The sequence below is a fragment of the Eumetopias jubatus genome, unplaced genomic scaffold (assembly GCF_037043125.1).
Source record: "Eumetopias jubatus isolate StellerSeaLion01/CBP00866 unplaced genomic scaffold, mEumJub1_p1.0 scaffold_7, whole genome shotgun sequence".
In the NCBI taxonomy this organism is placed as follows: Eukaryota; Metazoa; Chordata; class Mammalia; order Carnivora; family Otariidae; genus Eumetopias; species Eumetopias jubatus.
The window spans coordinates 116,438,230-116,459,475 of NW_028274813.1; the positions used below are offsets into that span (position 1 = coordinate 116,438,230).

At 50.5% G+C, this 21,246-nt stretch overlaps 1 protein-coding gene across 1 annotated transcript; it reads right to left on the reverse strand.

Annotated features, from left to right (window-relative positions):
* Positions 1-474: 474 nt before the first annotated feature.
* On the reverse strand, positions 475-5,010 carry LOC148163966 (ral guanine nucleotide dissociation stimulator-like). Its single transcript, XM_088025183.1, has 6 exons — positions 4,759-5,010; positions 4,296-4,399; positions 3,732-3,801; positions 2,151-2,234; positions 1,637-1,711; positions 475-600 (listed from the first exon to the last, which is right to left on the reverse strand). Exons 1-6 carry the CDS (start codon positions 5,008-5,010, stop codon positions 475-477), a joined length of 711 nt encoding a protein of 236 aa, XP_087881309.1.
* Positions 5,011-21,246: the final 16,236 nt, after the last annotated feature.

Consider the following 21,246-nt stretch of genomic DNA (forward strand, 5'->3'; position numbering starts at 1 on the left):
GTCAGGGAGATGGGTGGGATCATTGTCTCTTCCCCTGGCCTTCAGGGGACCACAGGAAGAGCCTCCCAGTGGTCTCCTTCCCCTCAGAGCAGGGGTCCTGGAACCCCCACGCATCCCAGCTGTGTCCCCACAGCCGAGGAAGAGGTGGCACGGCCAGCCTGCAAACTCACTCGCCCCTGAGCCTGATGATGGCTGGCTCTTCTGGGCCTTCCCAGTTCTGCTGGCTGACTAGGACTAGGGCTCCAGCTGGCAGGACAGGATGGAGCTACAGGACAGAGTGACACCTATGAGCCGGCCAGGAGCCAGTTAAGCTGTCCTTCCCAGTGTCTGACCAGCAGCTAAAGTCCAGGTACACCAGGGGTCACAGTGCAGCAAGGTCTCGGGCTGTCCAGGGAGCCATGGACACAGGTTCTCTGGACTGGCCACCAGGGAGAGTCTACCACTGCCCTCCCCCGTCTCCTGCCTGGCCTCATCTCACCGCTCATTCTCACTGAGCCTCCCCATGTCTCGGAACCAGGCCCCAAATTGCTCCTCGGGGTTGAGGTTGTAATTATTTGCAGCCGCCTGGAGCAGCAGGATCTCCCTCATTATTTCATAATCCTGGGGCCAGAGAGGAGGACAGGATACAGACAAGGGCTCATGGGGGATGCTGGAAGGCCTCGTGCGGTATGAGGAGTGGGACAGGGGATAGGTCCTGGGTCTTTGCATACACGGGAACCCTCCTCCCCTCGGTTCCATTCAGGCCATATCTGTTCTCAGAGGTAGGTAGAAATAGCTCGTCCTCAAGAAAGTTTGCCTTGATTCTACCCCCAACCCCAACCCCACTCCCACCCCCAAACGTCAGTTGGCTGGGTCTTCTACTTCTCTGCTATCAAACCCGCTCAATAAACATAAAACATGGGATGGAGCCCGGGGAGCAATCTGGGGGTGGGGGGTGGGGGGGGTCTCTGATTTCCACTCCCCAACCTCTCCCGCAGGAAGTGCCACAGCTGCTCACCTTACTCCTTTTCCTGAGATTGATCTCTCCCCCGCTGGAAGGCAGACAATCAAAATCCATCAGAAAGAGCCCACTAGCCATTACTAGCCCATCTATGCCCACTCCTCATGTTGCACTACCGCCGGGTCCCACAAGGGGGCCAGGCACATACAGAAAACAGGACAAGGCTCTAGCCAGGTTCTGGGCCCAAAGAAGGGGGGGGGGGGGACATGGGGACAGAGGCTCAGGAACCTTATAGCCCGGCCCTTTCTGATGGTAATACAAGGAGGCTGAGGCCTCAGGCAGGAAGGGACTGCTCATTCACTTATGTGCTTCCTGACGTGGAGGGGCCAGACTTCGCTCTCTCCCAAGGGGCATCATATGAGGAAAAGGCTGATTCCAGCTCTGTCAGAACCTTGTGCACGTTGCAGTCAGGCATGTCTGCTGCTTCACCAGCCTGGGGAACCCAGAGCAATGTCTTATGCAGAGTCTCCCTTCACTCACCCTTAAAATGGGCATGATTTACCAGCTCACAGGAGTGGCTGTGAGGTTCTCAGGAGAGGAGGTTTGCCAAGGTCTGACAGCTCAGGGCTCAGCTCAGGGGCTCTCGGCTCCCAAGCCTCAGTCATGGTTCCCTGCTCAGTCCCCAGGCTCACCCACCTTCAGATAATCCTTCATCGTCAGGTGCAGCATCACCAGGTCATTGAGGAATGTTCGAAGGTAGGGGACAACACCCTGTGCCAATGCGGTAGGGGTGGGATGAGGCCCCGCTCTCAGGAGCCCCCACAGCCTTTCACAGAAAACTCCTCACCCTCAGCCTCCTGGCCCACCCCAGGGTTCCCACGTGGAGCAGACTATGTCCCTCAGCAGCCTCCTCCCAATTCCCCCTCTCCTCACCCTCCAAGACCACCAGACTCCTAATCACTTCCCAGGACCTGACTTTGGCCAGTGACGGGGTGTGTGGTCCCAGGCCCCTCCCTACCCCCAAATCCATCCCGCACCCAGCTTTACACATCATCCTCCTGGTCACCTCTAAGGAAGGATTTCAGGCACTGCGACAAGAGGAGTCAGGGCTGGAGTAAGAAGGCCCCTCCTCTCATGACTTGGAGGACTCCTGCTGGGAGCGGGAGCCTCTGCTCTCACCCTGGAACCCCTGCCCCATGGGCACACTTACTTGCTGCTGCTGCTGCTGCTGCTGCTGCTTCTCCTGGGTTTTCTGGGTGTTGATCTCCTGGGTGACAAACTTGGAGGGTGCCTCCTGCCAGGGTTGAGGACAGTGAGGCCACACTCCCCTCGCTCAAATTCTCTTCAGCACTACTACTGGTTTTGGCCACCGGACATCTGACCTGAGTCATCTGGTACCAGTGCTGTTCTATCTTCCCAGCGTGTTGTGATTCTGGATCAATCCCAGCTCCAACACTCACTCTGTGTGTGGCCCAGGGACTGTGGCCTGGCTTCCCCGAGCCTGCTTCCTCATCTGAAAAGGGTGAGAACTCCAGCCCCCACACAGGGTCTCCTGAGGACCCAGTGCCATGTTTCTACCATCATTGTTCCTGCTTCGCACATCCAGATGGAGCAGGACAGAAAGATCCACACATTCCTTTCCTCCCTTGAACCTCTTCACCCCTTGCTGAGGCTTGCACCACAGAATCATCATCTCCCCATTTCCCAGATGGGGCCTGAGAGGGGCAGTAAGTTTTTCAGGGGCTCACAGATTGAGAGGTCACTGCTCCCTTTTGCCCAGAGACCCTGTCTCAGCGGCTCTCATTCAGTCTAAGACCACCACTGACCAGAAATCCTTTCCTCTGGGCTCTTGAGGGATGTCCAGGCCCCTACCTGGGCCAAGCCACAGATGGAGAGGGATGGGGCATTCTCAAAGTCTGGTTAAGCAGCTCCTGCCGGCCTTAGCCGATCTGGAGTCTCTGCATCCAGACCAGAACCAAGGCAAAGCCAAGGATTTCACCTCCCCCAAGCAACAACTCCTCAGGGCATTCCTCAGCTGAGCAGTCTTTCTTCATTCACTCAGGAAGGGAACCCTGAAAGTGCTACCTCTGACTGACAGAGAAGAGGATGACAGGATACTTTGTTTCCCCATTTACATGAAGCTTCTGGTGCCCATTCAGGAAGGATCCACGGTGAAACTATCATTTCCCCCAGACACCCCTCATTAGCCACTGAGGGCATATGTCATTGTCAACTGGACACTCAGGTGAGAAATAGCCGGTGAGTGAATAGCAGTGGCGGCCATAGGGGCACAGTGTGGAGTCACAGAAGGCACACACATCTGTCTCTGGCCCAGCCATTTGGACCCAAGCCTGGGAAGCCTTTTTGTCCACCTGGTCCATGGGAATCCCCTGGGAGATGCCCTCCCCCTGGAGGTGTTGCAAAAGCAGAAGAAAAAGCAGAGTCCTGGCTTTCTGAGAGCACACTGGGCTGGTCTAGGAAAGAAGGAACTCCTTAACCATCCCATCCACTCATTAGTGCCAGCAGGATGGGCCCTCCATGGAAGCAGGAGACTTGCTAATGTTGCCAGCTAGACACCCCAGCCAACACCACTATACCTTACGACCACAGACTCCTGTACCTCAAACTGGACGCCCCCACCCCCACTTGCCCATAGGCCACACAGGTCCCTCTTCCTGTTAGTCCAGAAAAATCTAAAACATTAAGTGAGAAACTAACAAAACCACATCCTGCCCAGTCCCCCTTCCCTCTCAGTCCTCCTCTCTTTCCGGACCCTCAGCCTCCACTCTACCCTGGTCATCAGTTCCCTGCTCGTTGACTTGTCTTGGATTTGGAGCTTCTTAAATTTTTTGTGGCTCTTCCTGAGAGGAGAGAAAAGAAAAAAGAAAAATTTAGGAATAACATGGCGGATTTGAAGGCAAGTCCCTTTTATTTCAGAACCCAAAGCTTCACCTGAATGAGTGTTTTCACTGGGTTCCTCTGTGCACTAAGGTCTCCGTGTGACTGGGGAGGGGAGCTCTCACGGTGGTCACCTGAAGCCTCTATTCACATTTCTATTGAGCTTCTCTGTGTTGCCTAGTTTTGGTTTTCTCTGGGCATATGGTTCTGTTGCTGCAAACACGTGAAAATCTCCAACTTAAATCCACCCAGTATCTGGCATATAAGGAAACTGATTCCTGAAGCAGAACTGGTGGACTGAGGACCCAGGGAGGCTAAAGACCCCAACATCAGCCCAGTCTCGGTCTCCAGGGTTTGCTGCCTCCCAGGAGTTCCCAGCTGACTGAGGGAGCAACGGCAGACGCAGGAGAGATGCCTAATCCATCCTGGTCCGACCTGTGGAAAGAGGCCTATCTACCTGGAAACTTTCTGCCATGTGTTCTTCAGACTGCAAATCGAGGTGTTCTGCAGAGCAGAGAGGATGGCATGCAAAGAGGAGTAGTTCCTCAGAATTTGGCACTCCTGGGGAGGAAAGAGGATGAGCTGTGAGGTGGGGAGCTAAAGCCCTATTTGTTCTGGCTTCAATCCCCTCAGTTTAAACCTCCCCTCCCCTCCCAGATGAGACAGATGCTCAGGGAGCCCTGAAAGTGCACATTTAAGGCCAGAAGAGTAACACTCACAGGGAGGAGGATTTTGTTTAATTCAAAGAAGAAGCCAGGAAGGAAGTTCACCACTAGGACATGTGAGTCAAAGTCAGTGTGCCCCTGGCAGGAAAGGCCTATCTATGGACTGTGGAGGGGCTCAGACCATAGAACTGAGAAGGTGAAGAGGCAGTTCCCCAGAATCCAGAGTGGGACTCCACTGGAACTCCCGCAGCATACCTGGGCCACCTGGATCCAGAGCTCCACTACCCTGGCCCTGTCCTGGGCAGTCATGCTCGGGTCCCCGAGGCAGGTGGTGATGACACAGCTGGTCACACTTTGGAAATGGGTGATGGTGGCACGGACTGTGGGTGCCAGGTGCTCATTGCCAGGCTTGTTCCTCTCGGACCAGGTGGAGCCCAGGCAATGCCTGGGCACCACCTTCTTGAATAGCTCCTGGGGACCAAGGAGAGTGTCACCTGGCACTGCCATAGCCCAGCTCAGTGTCCACAGTCCCCCACAGGCCCAGGCAGGAGTCACTGGTAAGACCTGGAGCTCAGGAAGCTGAGGAAATGTCTGAGCCTTGTGGGGGTCCCCAGGTTTTGTTCTGTGTCTACTGAGGGCATACAGCATGGGATGCCTCAGGACCCAATAGTGGTGGGGAAGGAAGGATTCATTTGCCTCCAGTCCATCCTCACTAACTCTAAGATTCCAGAAGGTGGCTCAAGTTGGTTCTTCCCAAGGGGGCATCTTTCACTCATCCTGATCACCCTCTGCTCTTTCTCCTGAGATGTGCATTCTCCTGTGACAGCTACCACCATGGCCTTGTTTGTCCTCCTTGTAATTAAGTACACATCAGGGGCCTAACAAGTGCTGAGGCTGGTGAGCCTCCTGGGCAGATGGGTGCCAACCCATGGACCTGGCTGCACACAGTCAGTGTTCCTTCCCCACCAACTGGGCTGGGCCTTACCCAGCTTTCTATCTGTTCTACCTCATTTAATCTGCACAGTCAATCTTTGCAGCAGGTGCTATTAGTGTCCATCTCTACTGACTAAGGTGGCTAGCAAAGGCTCAGAGGTTAAGAAAGTTACCCAAGTCACACAAATGGCAAGTGGTGGACCTGGGATTTGGACCCAGATCATAAGAGTCCAGATCACGAAACCTCCCCGAGGCTGGGGAGCATCCCCGCTGAGGGCCAACCGGAAGCTGGAGCCCCATCCTAATGCTAGCCCTCCGCTCAGCCCTCCAGGCAGGTCTCTGCCCTACCACCAAATTGACCCCTACTGTCTCCCAGCCCGAAACCCTAACCCTATATTGGATGGGGCCCTGATGATGCCCCAACCCTGCTTCCGGATGCACAGAGGATTTGGGAGACCGGGTCAATGCCGGACCAATCAGGCAGGAAACCGGAGGGAACATGTGTCACGGGGAACCCCCAGGATGTGGCGTGAGTGCGGGTGGGGTGGGGAGCATCATCCTAGCGAAAACCCATAAACCCGAGCACACTAGGAGCATTCCCCCTGAGGCAAAACCGGAAGTCGGACGAGCCTCAGCCTCAGGCTCGTCCTCCACTCCGGGGTCAGGGCAGGTCTCCCGTCTCCGCACTGCCATCCGAGGGCTCCTTCCGTCTCCAGGACCATAACCCTAACCCTAGCCCGGATGTGACCCTGACCGCCCAGGCCTCAACCCTGCTTCTGATTGCACAAAGGAGTTTGGAGACCTGCCCAATGCCGGAGGAATCAGGCAGGAACCCAGAAGGAAACCGTGCCCCTTGGGCCCGCCGGATGTTGCTGGCAAGCGTGATTGGAGCGAAACCCTGTGCATCCCCCTCAGGCCACACTGGGAGCCGGGGCTTCAACCTACGGCTGGCCCTCCACTCAGTCCTAAAGGGCAGCTCTCCACACTGCCCTCATCTAGGTCACATCGTTCCCGCAGTCCCCACGCTAAGCCTCGGCATTTCGCTGGCCCTAAACACGTGCCAAATGCCAAGTCGGAGGAAGGAGGGGATTGGGTATAGACGACTGGCGCGGGACGAATCAGCCAAGAACGGAAGGAAACGGTGCCACCTATAACCCACCGGCATACTGCCGGAGGGCACGACGATAGGTAGAACCGGATTTGAAGGGAACGCCTTCTTTGCGGAAACTAGAGGCATTTTCCCCAAAAACTGTGTGCGAATGCATGCGGAAAGTGCCGTATGTTTTACTCTACAAACAAAGCAGGACAGAAACCGTCTTTCAGCTAACATTAACATTCCTGAGGAGAGAAGCATTTCCAAAGTTTCTATGTCTGTGTGTTTGTGCGTGCAAGCTCACGCGCGCGTGTGTTTTTGTGTGTGAAAATCTAGGGGAAGTGCCACGGACTTAACTCCTAGAAACAGGGTCCGGGGATTAAGCGTGCCACGTGAAACGTCTGGATGTTGCTGAGAAGCGTGATTCGAAGCAATTGCACTACAAGTATATACCCAAGGGAACGTGAAGATTTTAACAACATATTTGAGACTTTTCTTATTTCTTGGGAAAGACCTGTATTGCTATATGTCTTCCTTCTTAGGACTGCCTTTGCTGCATCTCTAAGGTTCAGAAATGCTGTGTTTTCATTTTCGTTTGTTTCCATACTTTTTTAAATCCTTCTTTAATTTCGTGGTTGACCCAATCATACTTTATTAAGAGTGCTCTTCAACCTCCTTGTTTTGGTTCCTTCCAAATTTTCTCTTGTGATTGAGTTCGAGTTTCAAAGCATTGTGGTCTGAAAATATGCATGGTATGATCTCAATCTTTTTGTACCAGTTGAGTCCTGGTTTGTGACCCAGTATGTGACCTTTCTGGAGAATGTTTCACGTGCACTTGGAAAGAATGTTTTGATTTAGGATGAAATGCTCTGAATATGTCTGTGAAGTCCCTCTGGTCCAATGTGTCACTCAAAGCCCTTGTTTCCTTGTTGATCTTCTGCTTGGATGATCTGTCCATTGCAGTGAGTGGGGTGTTAAAATGCCCTGCTGTTATTGTATCATTATCAGTGTGTTTCTTTAATTTTATTATTAATTGGTTTATATAATTGGCTGCTCCCATGTTAGGGGCATAAATATTTATAATTGTTAGGTCTTCTTGTTTGATAGACACTTTTATTATGCTATAGTGTCCTTCTTCATCCATTATTACAGTCTCTGTTTAAAATTAGTTTGTCTGCATACAAATTGCCAGCAGACACATGAAAAAAATGTTCAGCATCAGAGAAATACAAATCAAAACCTCCATGAGATACCGCCTCATACCAGTCGGAATGGCGAAAATTAGCAACTCAGGAAACAAATGATGTTGGTGAGGATGCAGAAATGGGGAACCCTCTTACACTGCTGGTGAGAATGCAAGCTGGTACAGCTATTCTGGAAAACAGTATGGAGGTTCCTCAAAAAGTTAAAAATACAACTATCCTATGACCCAGCATTTGCATTACTGGGTATTTGTCCAAAGGATACAAACAGTGATTCAAAGGGGCACATGCGCCCCAATGTTTATAGCAGCAACGTCCACAATAACCAAAAGATGGAAAGTGCCCAGTTGTCCATCGACAGATGATGGATAGAGAAGATGTAAAATATATATACTCAGCCATCAAAAAGAATGAAATCTTACCATTGGCATCGATGTGGATGGAACTAGAGGGTATTATGCTAAACAAAATAAGTCAGTCAGAGGAAGACAAATATCAGATGACTTCAATCATATGTGGAATTTAAGAAACAAAACAGATGAACATAAGGGAAGGGATGGAAAAATAAAATAAGATGAAATCAGATTGGGAGACAAGTCATAAGAAACTATTAACTCCAGGAAACAAACTGAGGGTTGCTGGAGGGTTGGTGGGTGGGGGATGGGGTAACTGGGTGATGGGCATTAAGGACGGCACTTGATGTAATGAGCACTAGGTATTATATGCAACTGATGAACCACTAAATCCTACCTCTGAAATTAATAATTCACTGTACATTAATTAATTGATTTGAAATAAAAAATAAAAATAAAACAAAATCTAGTTTGACATAAGGATTGCTACTTCAGCTTTCTTTTGGTATCTATTAGCATGATAAATGGTTGTCCACCCCCTCACTTTCAATCTGGAGGTGCCTTTGGTCTGAAATGAATCTTTTGTGGGCCCTCTTGTCCCAAGCTGCTTTCAGGATTTTCTCTTTATCCCTGTTATTTGGAAGCTTCACTATTATATGCAGTGGTGTTGACCTATTTTTATTGATTTTGTGGAGGGTTCTCTCTGCCTCCTGGACTTGAATGTCTGTTTCCTTCCCCAGATCAAGGAAGTTCTCAGCTATAATTTGTTCAAATAAACCTTCTTCCCCTTTCCCCACACTTCTTCTTCTTGGACCCATATTGTTTGAATATTATTTCACTTTATGGTACCACTGATTTCTCCAAGTCTCCCTTCACGATCCAGTAGTTGTTTTTCTCAGCTTCCTTATTCTCCATCACTTTGTCTTATATACCACTGAATCTCTCTTCTGCCTCATTTATCCTAGCAGTTAGAGTCTCCATTTTTGACTGCATCTCAGTAATAACATTTGTAATTTCAGCCTGATTATATTTTAATTCTTTTATTCCTACAGTAAGAGATTCTCTACTGCCTTTGTTTTTTTTTTTTTTCAAGTCTGGTTAGTATCTTTATAATCATTGTTTTGAATTCTAGTTCTGACATGTTACTTATATCCATATTGATTAAATTTCTGGCAGTGAGTACTGCCTCCTGTTTTTTCTCTTTGGATGAGCTTCTCTGGCTCATCATTATGTCCAGAAAAGAATAGATGATAGAGAGAGAAAAGACAAAAACACCAACAACAACACCAGAAAAACACAAACAAAACAAACCAGAAGAAAATAGAAACAAAACAAGAAAAAAAAATCAAACAAGAGTAAAACAGAACAAAACAATAAACTAGACCCTGGGTATATTTTCGCTTGTTGCTTAAAACAACCTAGATCCTGGGATGTCTAAGTGGCTCAGTAGGTTAAGTGTCTGCCTTCAGCTCAGGTCATGATTCCCGGGTCTTGGGATTGAGTCCCGCCTTGGTACAGCATTGAGCCTGCTTCTCCCTCTGCCTGCTGGGGCTCTCTCCCTCTGACAAATAAATAAAATATTTTAAAAAATGAAATCTTTAAAACAAAGAATGTAGATCCCAAAATAGTAAAGAAAAAAATATATATATTATAAATATGCAAAATTAAAATAAAATACAGTGCAAGGAAACAAAAGATAATACACATATGTTATATATATAATGTATATATAAAATAAAAATTAAAAAAGAACTTTATTTTATTATTTTTTTATTATGTTATGTTAGTCACCACACAGTACTTCATTAGTTCTTCATGTAATGCTCCATGACTCATCATTTGCACACAACAGCCAGTGCTCCATGCAATACGTGCCCTCCTTAATACCCATCACTGGCCTAACCCATAAGAGACTCTTTACGATAGAGAACAGACTGAGGTTTGATGGAGGGAGGTGGGTGGGGGATGGGCTAGATGGGTGATGGGTATTAAGGAGGGCACATGTCATGTTGAGCACTGGGTGTTAAATATAAGTGTTGAATCACTAAATTCTACTCCTGAAAACAATATTACACTATGTGTTAACTAACTGGAATTTAAATAAAAATTGGGAAAAAAAAGGATGCCTCATGAGTTAAGAGGACACTTGTTGGGCAGGGGGGATAGAAATAAGGGAGCATGAGGTTCTCTCCAAAGTCCCTCCTACAGCCCTGGAAGCCTGCAGGTCCTGCTCCTTTACCCCTGGGACTCTGGAGAGCCTCTACCATGCAGAAACTCAAATAAAGATTCCTGTTTTGTTTGGTAGTGTTCCTGCCTGGGGTGCAGTACAGCTGCTGGCCTCCAGAAAGAAGGTAGCCTCCTGTGTCAGTGGTGCCCACTGAGGTTTTGCTTTTTTCTGTTTTCAGTTTTATTGAGATATTTGACATAAAGCACTGTATAAATTAACACTGCCGTGTACTATATTTGAATGGTGCTAAGAGGATAAATCCTAAGACTTCTCGTGACAAGGATATATATATATATATATTTTGGTGGGGATGTTAACTGAACTTAATGTGGTAATTGTTACACAAACATGTATGACCGGTAATTATGCTGTACACCTTAAACTTACACAGTACCAACTATACATTTCTTGAGCTCCTGGAGCATCAAAGAGTCATGCAGAGGTCTTTTTGGCTGTCCCCCTGCCCCAGAAACAACTTGCACCTCCTATTACTAGCATTCCTCTCGACTATCTGAGTGCTCAAAAACATGAGGAGTGGTACAAGATCTTCCCGTTTATTCCTTCAGCAACTATGCAGCAAGCACTCACGCTTTGCTAAGGAGTGTTGGTGGGCGTAAGTACAGGGCTGAAAATGACCCAGTGGTCCCTGCCTGCCAGGAGTTCACAGTCAGGGGTGGGGGTGGAGACAGACAAAAGCACAAAAGCGTAGACATGTGAAAAAAGAAACAGCAAGTGTTGTGGTGAAAACAAAGTGGGATGCTGTGAGGGACGACTGCGGAGGGTCTGAAAGGCCTCACTGGGGTGACATTGCTGATACCAAAATGACAAGAGGAAGCCGCTCTGCACAAGTCTTGGAGCAGTGTGTCAGGAAGAAGGCACCACTGAGACAGAGACTCACAGGCAAAAGTGGGTTTGATCAGAAAAGGTTAGAAAAGTGGACAGTGTGGCTGGAGGGAGCCTTGGAGGAGAGAGGGGGCGGGCAATGGTGGCAGGGCCAGATTCTGGGACCTCATGGACTGTGTTAGTTATCATTTCCTCTCTGACTATATTGCCCCAATACCTTGTGTTTTAAAGCTACAAATATTTAATATCTCACCATCTGTGTGGACCAGCTGTCCAGGCATGACACCACCTGTGTCTCTGCCTCAGGATGTATCACAAGGTTTGGGGCTGTAGCCTCAACTAAGGCTGGACTGTGGAGGATTTGCTCCCAAGTTCACTCACAGGACTCACAGTGCAGTTTCAACGGAGAGCCTGAGTTCTTTCCCATCTGTCAGCTTGAGCACTCCCTTGTTTCTCTTCTATGTGAGACTCTAATGGGGCAGCTCAAAGCATCAGTGCCTGATTCCCTGGGGATATGACAGAGAGAGAGAGAGAGAGAGAGAGAGAGAGAGAGAGAGAGGAAGAGAGAGGGAGAGAGAGAGCGTGCCAGAGAGAGAGGAAACACAAGAGATGGAGTGAGAGGAAAGAGAGCCTTTTTGGCATTTTGTCTCAAATTTAGACATCCCATCACGTTGGCTATATTCTGTTGGTCATAAACCAGTTTCTAAATGCTTAGTGGTTACACAGGGATGTGTATACCAGGGGTGGGGATCACTGAAAGCCATTGTGGATGTAGTCCAGCCCATAAGCTGAGATGACATACATGGGTCTCGTTCTAAATATAACAGGAGACAATGGAACAATTTTATGCCAGAAGATGACAATATCTGAATTTACATTAATTTCACACACACACCCCCACCCGTGGGTCTGACCTAAAAATGAGTCAAAGTTGGAAGGACTTTTCCAGCACCATACTGCTGGAACCCAGGTCTGCTTTGAGTGGTGTTCCAACCCCTTCTTGTAATTCTTCAATCACTAAATTGTGCCATAGATACGTATGACACCATCCCACAGGTGTAGTAGATATTATCTCAGATACAACTGATGAGGTCCCTAGAAAGTAGGTTCTAGCCTCATCCCCTTTGTGCAGGTGTGGAGACTGGGGAGGACCTGAGAGGCACAGTGATTTTCCCAGGACAAAGAATAGGTAAGAAAAAGGAGGCCCAAATTCAGCTCTGTCTTCTCAAAGCTAGGATCTTCATTACATTTTCAGGGATGTGCGAAGAGGGATGTTTTGACTAATTTTGTGTGGTTAAGGAGTTGGCATGGGGGAGGAGGAGGAGCAGTAAACAGCCCATAGGGGTAAGGCTGATCGAAAGAGGGGGCCCTGGTAACAGAATCCTCAAAAAGTGACCTCACTTCTTTGATCATAGACCTCAACAGAACTTAGAACTGTGGTAACCAAGGACCTACATTCTAGAGATAGCCTCCTATCCAGCTCACTTGACTGGAGACAGGAGAGCAAGATGTTTCAATGTTCTCTCTGGTAGCAGAAGATCTGGGCTCAAGAAAGCTCAGAGTGAGAGTCTTTTTAGTCGCTGTAGACACTGGCTCAGGCATCAGTCCCGATGCATCTGGTCATTTTGCAGAAGGCACTGAAAGGTAACACAGAAGAGCCCAAGGCAGGCCAATTCAGGCTGGGACAAAATTGTGATTCCACCTGAGCAGTGCCGCACCTCTTGTCCCTCATCCTGTGTGTGTGTGTGTGTGTGTGTGTGTGTGTGTGTCTGTGTTGGGGGACAGAGGAGGCAGGAATCAGGGTTGAGTCCTTCCTGGGCAGAAGCTGATTGTTAGGTGTTGGAAGCCTAGTGGGTCTTTCGTGTTTATACCTTGGGTCATGGCTGGTGCATGAGAAGGTGAGTTCCTCTACCCATATGTTAATCCTGAGCCCTACAGGTTTTATCTTATTTCCTCTCTGGGTAGAGTTCTTTGCAGATGCCCTACTCTGCCCCAACTGTGGAACAGGTTTTCTCTTGAGAGTATCCCCCAGTGGCCATGTCCAGACGTGTCCTATATTCCTCTTGGCCAAGCTATTAGGCACTGTCTTTGCAGAACTCAAACCAGGAGATCATCGAGGAGCTGGCTGATGGGTTCAACTACTCCATCTCCCTAGACAAGGGGCAGATGAACCAGGATACCAACAAGGGCCGACATTGGTCTTGGGTAAGTGTAGGCACAGAGAAGGTTACAGGTTACAGGTTACAGGTTACCACAGCCAGAACTCAAATCTGACAACTACCTGAGACTGTTCCAGGAATGTGGTTACTCCATATCCTTCCTGTCCGTGTCAGGAGCTGACCAAGCCTCAGGTAATTTAGCGGGAATGTCATGCAGCCTACTCTTTATGGTTCCCAGTTCTGATGTGCATGATCTTGAGCAACCATATGAAATCCCTAATCCTCTCTTTCCCAGTATCTACAGTGGGGAAGTTTGTTGATGACTCACTGGGATAATCCTCTTAATATGGGCTGTTAATACAGAGAGGTGCTATTGTTTTCAGCTAAGAAAATGCCTTGGAGGTATCAATTATTTATCATTCCCCCCAAATAAAAATGTACTTTTATTTCTTATTTATTTATTTATTTATTTTATTTAAAAACTTTTCTTTTTTAATTTAAATTTTACTTAGTTAACCTACAGTGCAATGTTGGTTTCTGGAGTGGAATTCAGTGCTTCATCACTTCCATACAACACCCAGTGCTCATCTCAGCAAGTGCCCTCTTTAATACCTCTCCACTGCTCTTAGGTAAAGTTCGGGCAGGCTTCGCCTGGATTCTTCGAGAGAGTGGCCAGGGAACAAGGCCTGAAGTTAGGCCCACGGGGTACAACAGTGCTAACTGCCACAAACAAGAGATTAGCCGAGAGAGCAGCCTTCCTTACAGGCCTGTGTCTCGGGCAGAGTAACCTTTAGGTCCCATTGATCATGCTTTCACACAAACATACCACAGCTGAAGTCTGTTCTGAAGAAGGGCGTTCGTGGCTGATGTACGGGGCCTCTAGCATTTTCTTCCTTTGCGCTAGGTGGATGGCAGTTAGGAATGAAGGCACACAGGGGACAGAGGACGTAGCTTCACGAAGAGGTGTTGAGTCGATTGGCGCCTTGGGCACCTGCATTTTTCTCCCCTGGAATCCTGATGGGACCAACACCAGGTGGGCACACAAGCACGGTGGAACATGTGGCCGCACCCTGTGGAGCGGGGACGGGAGCTAAAGCTGTGCTTGATTCCAGGCTTCTTTCCTCCAAGTCAGGGTTGAGTACGAAGAGTTCCAGAGCCACGGGGAGCAGTGTAGCGTTAGCAGCTCCAGGTAGCAAGAGCTGAGCCGAGAGGTGCCTTCCGCAACGGCCTGTTTCTAACCTCGCTTTGGCGTATGGAAGCCGATCCCCAGGCTCTCGCGCCCGGACACCGTACACTGCTTCCTCCCGCAGAGAGGTCGGCGGTAGCTAAAGCACGGATTCTCTACACTGTTTTGGTTTCGCGTTCTACGCTAGGAATGAGACTTGCATGCCAAAGCGGGGCCGCAGGCCTGGCTTCATGAAACAAGTGGGGACTCGTGTTCTGCCTTCTGCCGCCGCCTGAGTCTCACTCCGGAAATGGATTTTTACTCGCTGGCAGCGCAGGCCCGCAGGCACACAGCGAAATGCTTCCACCCTCAGCAACGGCTATCCTGGCTGAAGCACGGATGCTCTACTGTGTCGTGCCTGCGAGTTAGGTGGTTGTTTTGCGGCCTGCACTCACACACGGGGCAACGGTACTAGGCCCAGAAAGAAGAGCTGGCCAAGAGGTCTGCCTTTGTCACCGGGCTTTTTCTCGCTGGGTTTGAATTTAGGGAGGCCATTCCCAGAGCTCTCAGTCACAGTACACAGTATACCGCGTCCTCTAACCCAGTGACCGGCGGGAGCTTAAGGCACGGTATCTGCACAGATTTCTGCCTTCGAAGGAGGTGCCTGGAACTCAGGGATCCACGCACCCATGCCGGAGGAGTGCTAGCTTCGTGACATTAGAGCTGGTGTGAGAGGTGCCTCTGCGTGAAACCGTTTCTCTCGCCCTGTGGTTTAGGGGAATCGTTTCCTAGGCTCTCACGCAGACACCCTGAAAGTGTTGCCACCCTCCGGAACCGTGATGCCGTCTATAACAGGTTTCCTCTCCACTGCTCTTCGGTAAAGTTCGGGCACGCTTCGCCTGGATTCTTCGTGAGAGTGGCCACGTACCTAGGCTCCAGGCAGGCCCACAGTGTAGAGAAGTGCTAACAGCCTCAAACAAGAGATGAGTCGAGAGAGCAGACTTCCTTACAGGCCTGTTGCTCGGTCAGAGTAACGTTTAGGTTCCATTGCTCATGCTTTCACACAAACACCCCACAGTTGAAGTGTGCGCTCAAGTCGGGCATTCTTGGCTGAGGCTCGGGGCCTCTAGCGTTTGCTTACTTTTCGTTAGGCGGATGGCAGTTCGGACTCAACGCACACTGGGCCTGGCGACCTAGCTTCAGGCAAGAGGTGTTGAGTCGAGAGGCGCCTTGGGCCCCTGCTTCTTTCTCCCTTGGAATTCTGTTGGGACCCCCTCCCCAGGTGGGCACACAAGCACGGTGGAACATGTGGCCCCACCCTGCGGAGAGGGGATGAGAGCTAAAGCTGTGCTTGTTTCCAGGCTTCTTTCCCCCAAGTCAGGGTTGAGCACCGAGAGTTCCAGAGCCACGGGGAGCAGTGTAGGGTTAGCAGCTCCAGGTAGCAAGAGCTGAGCCGAGAGGTGCCTTCCGCAACGGCCTGTTTCTAACCTCGCTTGGGCGTATGGAAGCCGATCCCCAGGCTCTCGCGCCCGGACACCGCACACTGCTTCCTCCCGCAGAGAGGTCGGCGGTAGCTAAAGTACGGATTCTCTGCACTGTTTTGGTTTCGCATTTGTACGCTAGGAATGAGACTTGCATGCCAAAGCAGGGCCGCAGGCCTGGCTTCATGAAACAAGTGGGGATTCGTGTTCTGCCTTCTGCCGCCGCCTGAGTCTCACTCTGAAAATGGTTTTTTACTCGCTGGCAGCGCAGGCCCGCAGGCACACAGCGAAATGCTTCTACCCTCAGCCACGGCTATCCTGGCTGAAGCACGGATGCTCTACAGTGTGGTGCCTGCGAGTTAGGTGGTTGTTTTGCGGCCTGCACTCACACCCGGGGCAAAGGTACTAGGCCCAGAAAGAAGAGCGGAGCCAAGAGATGTGTCTTCGCCACCAGCCTTTTTCTCGCTGGCGTTGACTTTAAGGAGGCCGTTCCCAGAGCTCTCAGCCACAGTACACAGTATACCGCGTCCTCTAACCCAGTGACCGGCGGGAGCTTAAGGCACGGTATCTGCACAGATTTCTGCCTTCGAAGGAGGTGCCTGGAACTCAGGGATCCACGCAGCTTCGTGACACTAGAGCTGGTGCAAGAGGTGCCTCTGCGCGAAGCTGTTTCTCTCGCCCTGTGATTTAGGGGAATCGTTTCTTAGGCTCCCACATAGACACCCTGAATGTGTTTCCACCCTCCGGAACCGTGATGCTGTCTACATCACGGTTCCTCTCCACTGCTCTTAGCTAAAGTTCGGGCACGCTTCGCCTATATTCTTCGTGAGAGTGGCCAGGGAACTAGGCCTAAAGTTAGGCCCACGGGGTACAACAGTGCTAACTGCCACAAACAAGAGATTAGCCGAGAGAGCAGCCTTCCTTACAGGCCTGTGTCTCGGGCAGAATAACCTTTAGGTCCCATTGATCATGCTTTCACACAAACACACCACAGCTGAAGTCTGTACTCAAGAAGGGCGTTCTTGGCTGAGGCACGGGGCCCCCAGCGTTTAGGTCCTTCACGCTAGGTGGATGGCAGTTAGGAATGAAGGCATACAGGGGACAGAGGACGTAGCTTGACGAAGGAGGTGTTGAGTCGATTGGCGCCTTGGGCCCCTTCGTTTTCTCCCTTGGAATCCTGATGGGACCCACTCCCCAGGTGGGCACACAAGCATGGTGGAATATGTGGCCGCACCCTGGGGAGAGGGGATGGGGGCTAAGGCTGTGCTTGTTTCCAGGCTTCTTTCCCCCAAGTCACGTTTGCGCACCGAGAGTTCCAGAGCCACGGGGAGCAGTGTAGGTTTAGCATCTGCAGGTATCAAGAGCTGAGCCGAGAGGTGCCTTACGCAACGGCCTGTTTCTAACCTCGCTTTGACGTATGGAAGCCGTTCCCCAGGCTCTCGCGCCCGGACACCGTACACTGCTTCCTTCCGCAGAGAGGTCGGCGGTAGCTAAAGCACGGATTCTCTACACTGTTTTGGCTTCACGTTCGTACGCTTGGCAATGAGACTTGCATGCCAAAGCGGGGCCGCAGGCCTGGTTTGATGAAACAAGTGGGGACTCGTGTTCTGCCTTCTGCCGCCGCCTGAGTCTCACTCCACAAATGGTTTTGGACTCGCTGGCAGCGCTCGCCCACAGGCACACAGCGAAATGCTTCTACCTTCAGCAATGGCTATCCTGGCTGAAGCACGGATGCTCTACTGTTTGGTGCCTGCGAGTTAGGTGGTTGTTTTGCGGCCTGCACTCACACACGGGGCAACGGTAATAGGCCGAGAAATAAGAGCTGGCCAAGAGGTCTGTCTTCGGCACCGGCCTTTTTCTCGCTGGGTTTGAATTTAGGGAGGCCGTTCCCAGAGCTCTCAGTGACAGTACACATTATACCGCGTCCTCTAACCCAGTGACGGGCGGGAGCTTAAGGCACGTTTTCTGCACAGATTTCTGCCTTCGAAGGAGGTGCCTAGAACTCAGGGATCCTCGCACCCATGCCGGAGGAATGCTAGCTTCGTGACACTAGAGCTCTTGCGAGAGGTGCCTCTGCGTGAAGCCGTTTCTCTCGCCCTGTGATTTAGGGGAATCGTTTCCTAGGCTCTCACGCAGACACCCTGAAAGTGTTGCCACCCTTTGGAACTGTGATGCTGTCTATATCACGGTTCCTCTCCACTACTCTTAGCTATAGTTCGGGCACGCTTCGCCTGGATTCTTCGTGAGAGTGGCCAGGGACCTAGCCCTCCATGTAGGCCCACAGGTTACAGCAGTGCTAACCAATAGATGAGTCGAGAGAGCAGCCGTCCTTACAGGCCTGTGTCTCGGTCAGAGTAAGTCTTCTGTCCCATTGCTCATGCTTTCACACAAACACCCCACAGGTTAAGTGTGCGCTCAAGAAGGGCGTTCTTGGCTGAGGTATGGGGCCTCTAGGGTTCTGTTCCTTTGCCTTAGGTGGATGGCACTTGGGACTAAACGCACACAGGGGGTAGATGCCGTAGGTTCACAAAAGAGGAGTTTTGCGTCGAGAGCCACCTTGGGCCCATGCTTCTCTCCCCCCTTGGAATTCGGCTGGGACCCAGTCCCCAGGTGGGCGCACAAGTACAGTGAAAATGTGGCCACCCTGTGGAGAGGCGACGGGAGTTGAAGGCTGGGCTTGTGGCGGAGGGCTTGTTTCTGCCAAGCTACTGCTGCGCACGGAGCATTCCAAGCACGCGTGGAGCAGTAGAGTGTTCTTTGCGTCCGGCAGCGAGGGGTGAGCCGTGAGGTGCCTGCGCAACGGCCTGTTTCTCCCTCGCTTTGACGTATGGAACCCGTTCCCCAGGCTCTCATCCACGGTACCCCGTACACTGCTTCCTCCCTCAGAGAAGTCGGCGGTCGCTAGAGTACGGTTTCTCTACACGGTTGCTGGTTCGTGTCAGGACGCTAGCAGTTCGGCTTGCCTGCCAAAGTGGGGCCGCGGGGCTGGCTTCATGAAACAAGTGGGGAGTCGTGTTCTGCCTTCTGCTGCAGCCTTAGTCTCACTCGGGAAGTGGTTCTGGACTCGCTGGTGGTGCTCACACACATGCACACATCAAAATGCTTCCACCCTCAGGAACGGCGACTCCCGGCGGAAGCACGGATTCGCTACCATGCGGTGCCTTCGAGTTAGGTGGTTTGGCTTTCGGCCTGCACGCACACCCGGGGCCACGGTACTAGCCCCCAAGGAATGAGAGCTGAGCCGAGAGGTGTCTTCGGCAGCGGCCTTTTTCTGCCTCGGGTTGACGTAGGGCAGCCTTTGCCCCGGCTCTCAGCCACGGCGTGCAGTATACAGCGTCCTCCCACCCAGTGACCAGCGGGAGCTAAAGCACGGTTTCTCCACAGTGCTGTGCCTTCAAGGGCGGTGCCTGGAACTTGGGCCTCCACGCACACCTGCCGGAGGAGTGCTAGCCTCGTGAAACTTGGAGCTGACGCGAGAGGTGCCTCTGCACGAAGCCGTTTCTCTCGCCCAGTGATGTGGGGGAACCGTGTCCCAGGCTCTCACGCGCACACCCTCCGAGTGCTTCCACCCTCCGGAACAGTGATACTCTCTACAACCCGGTCCCCCGACACTGCTGTTTCTCCGCCTTAGGACGCTAGCAATTCGACTGGCATGCCAACGTGGGGCCGCAGTGCTGGCTTCGTGAAACAAGTGGGCAGTCGGGTTCTGCCTTCCACCCCATCCTGAGTCTCCCTCAGAATAGGGTTTCAGAAGCCCTCGCAGCGCTCTCATGCACGCTCGCGGCCGAATGCCCCTCACTCTCAGGAAAGGCTAGTCAAAGCGGAAGAACGGCTCCTCTGCACGTGCTGTCTTTTCGAGTGAGGTGGCTGGCTTGACGCCTGCATACACACACACGGGGCCCCGCGAGTAGCCTCACGAAACAAGAGGGGAGTGAGAGCTGCCTTCTGCATGAGCCCGTTTCTCACTCGGTTTTCATGGATGGGCCCCGTTCCCCGGGCTCTCACCCACGACCAGCGTGAAATTCCTCCAGCTCCAAGAAGAGCGCTGTTAGCTGGAGGCAGTTCGGTAACTCTACAGCCCGGCTTCTCTGTGATAATGGCTGGGTACCTAGGCCTGCAGGCAGGCACACAGGGTACAGCAGTGCTAACCTCCTGAAACAAGAGGGGAGTCGAGAGCAGCCTTCCTTCCAGGTCTCTTTCTCGGTCTGAGTAACATCTAGGTCTAGGAAAGAAACATATTGACAACAATACAATAATAGTTGGGGACTTGAACACCCCCCTCACTGATACGGACAGAGCATCTAAGCAAAAGATCAGCAAGGAAATAAAGACTTGAAATGACACAGTGGACCAAATGGACTTCACAGATATATTCAGAACATTCCACCCCACAGCAACAGAATACACATTCTTCTCTAGTGCCCTTGAACATTCTGTAGAATAGGTCATATCGTAGGACACAAATCAGGTCTCAACCGGTACCATAAGAGTGGGATCATTCCCTGCATTTTTCAGGCCACAACCCTTTGAAACTAGAACTCAATCACAAGAGGAAAGTCACAAAGAGCTAAAATACATGGAGGTTAAAGAGCATCCTACTAAAGAATGAATGGGTCAACCAGGAAATTAAAGAAGAATTTAAAAATTCATGGAAACCAATGAAAATGAAAACACAACTGTTCAAAATCTTTGGCATGCAGCACAGGCAGTCCTGAGAGAAAGTATATAGGAATACTCAAGAAAGAAGAAAGGTCTCAAATACACAACCTAACCCGACACTTAAAGGAGCTGGAGAAAGAACAGCAAATAAAGCCTAAAACCATCAGGAGAAGAGATAATAAAGGTCACAGCAGAAATCAATGAAATGGGAACCAAAAGAATAGTCGAACGGATCAATTAACAATATTGATAAAACCCTGGGCAGACTTATCCAAAAGAAAAGAGAAAGGACCCAAGTAAATAAAATTATGATGAGAGAAGAGAGATCACAACCAACACCAAAGAAATAAAAACAATTACAAGAACATATTATGAACAACTATATGCCAGCAAATTAGATAACCTTGAAGAAATGGATGCATTCCTAGAGATGTGTCAACTACCAAAACTGAGCCAGGAAGAAATAGAAAACCTGAACAGACCTATAACCACTAAGGAAATTGAAGCAGTCATGAAAAATCTCCCAAAAAACAAGAGCCCAGGGCGCGATGGCTTCCCAGGGGAATCCTACCGAACATTTAAAGAAGAATTAATACCTATTCTTCTGAAACTGCTCCAAAAAAATAGA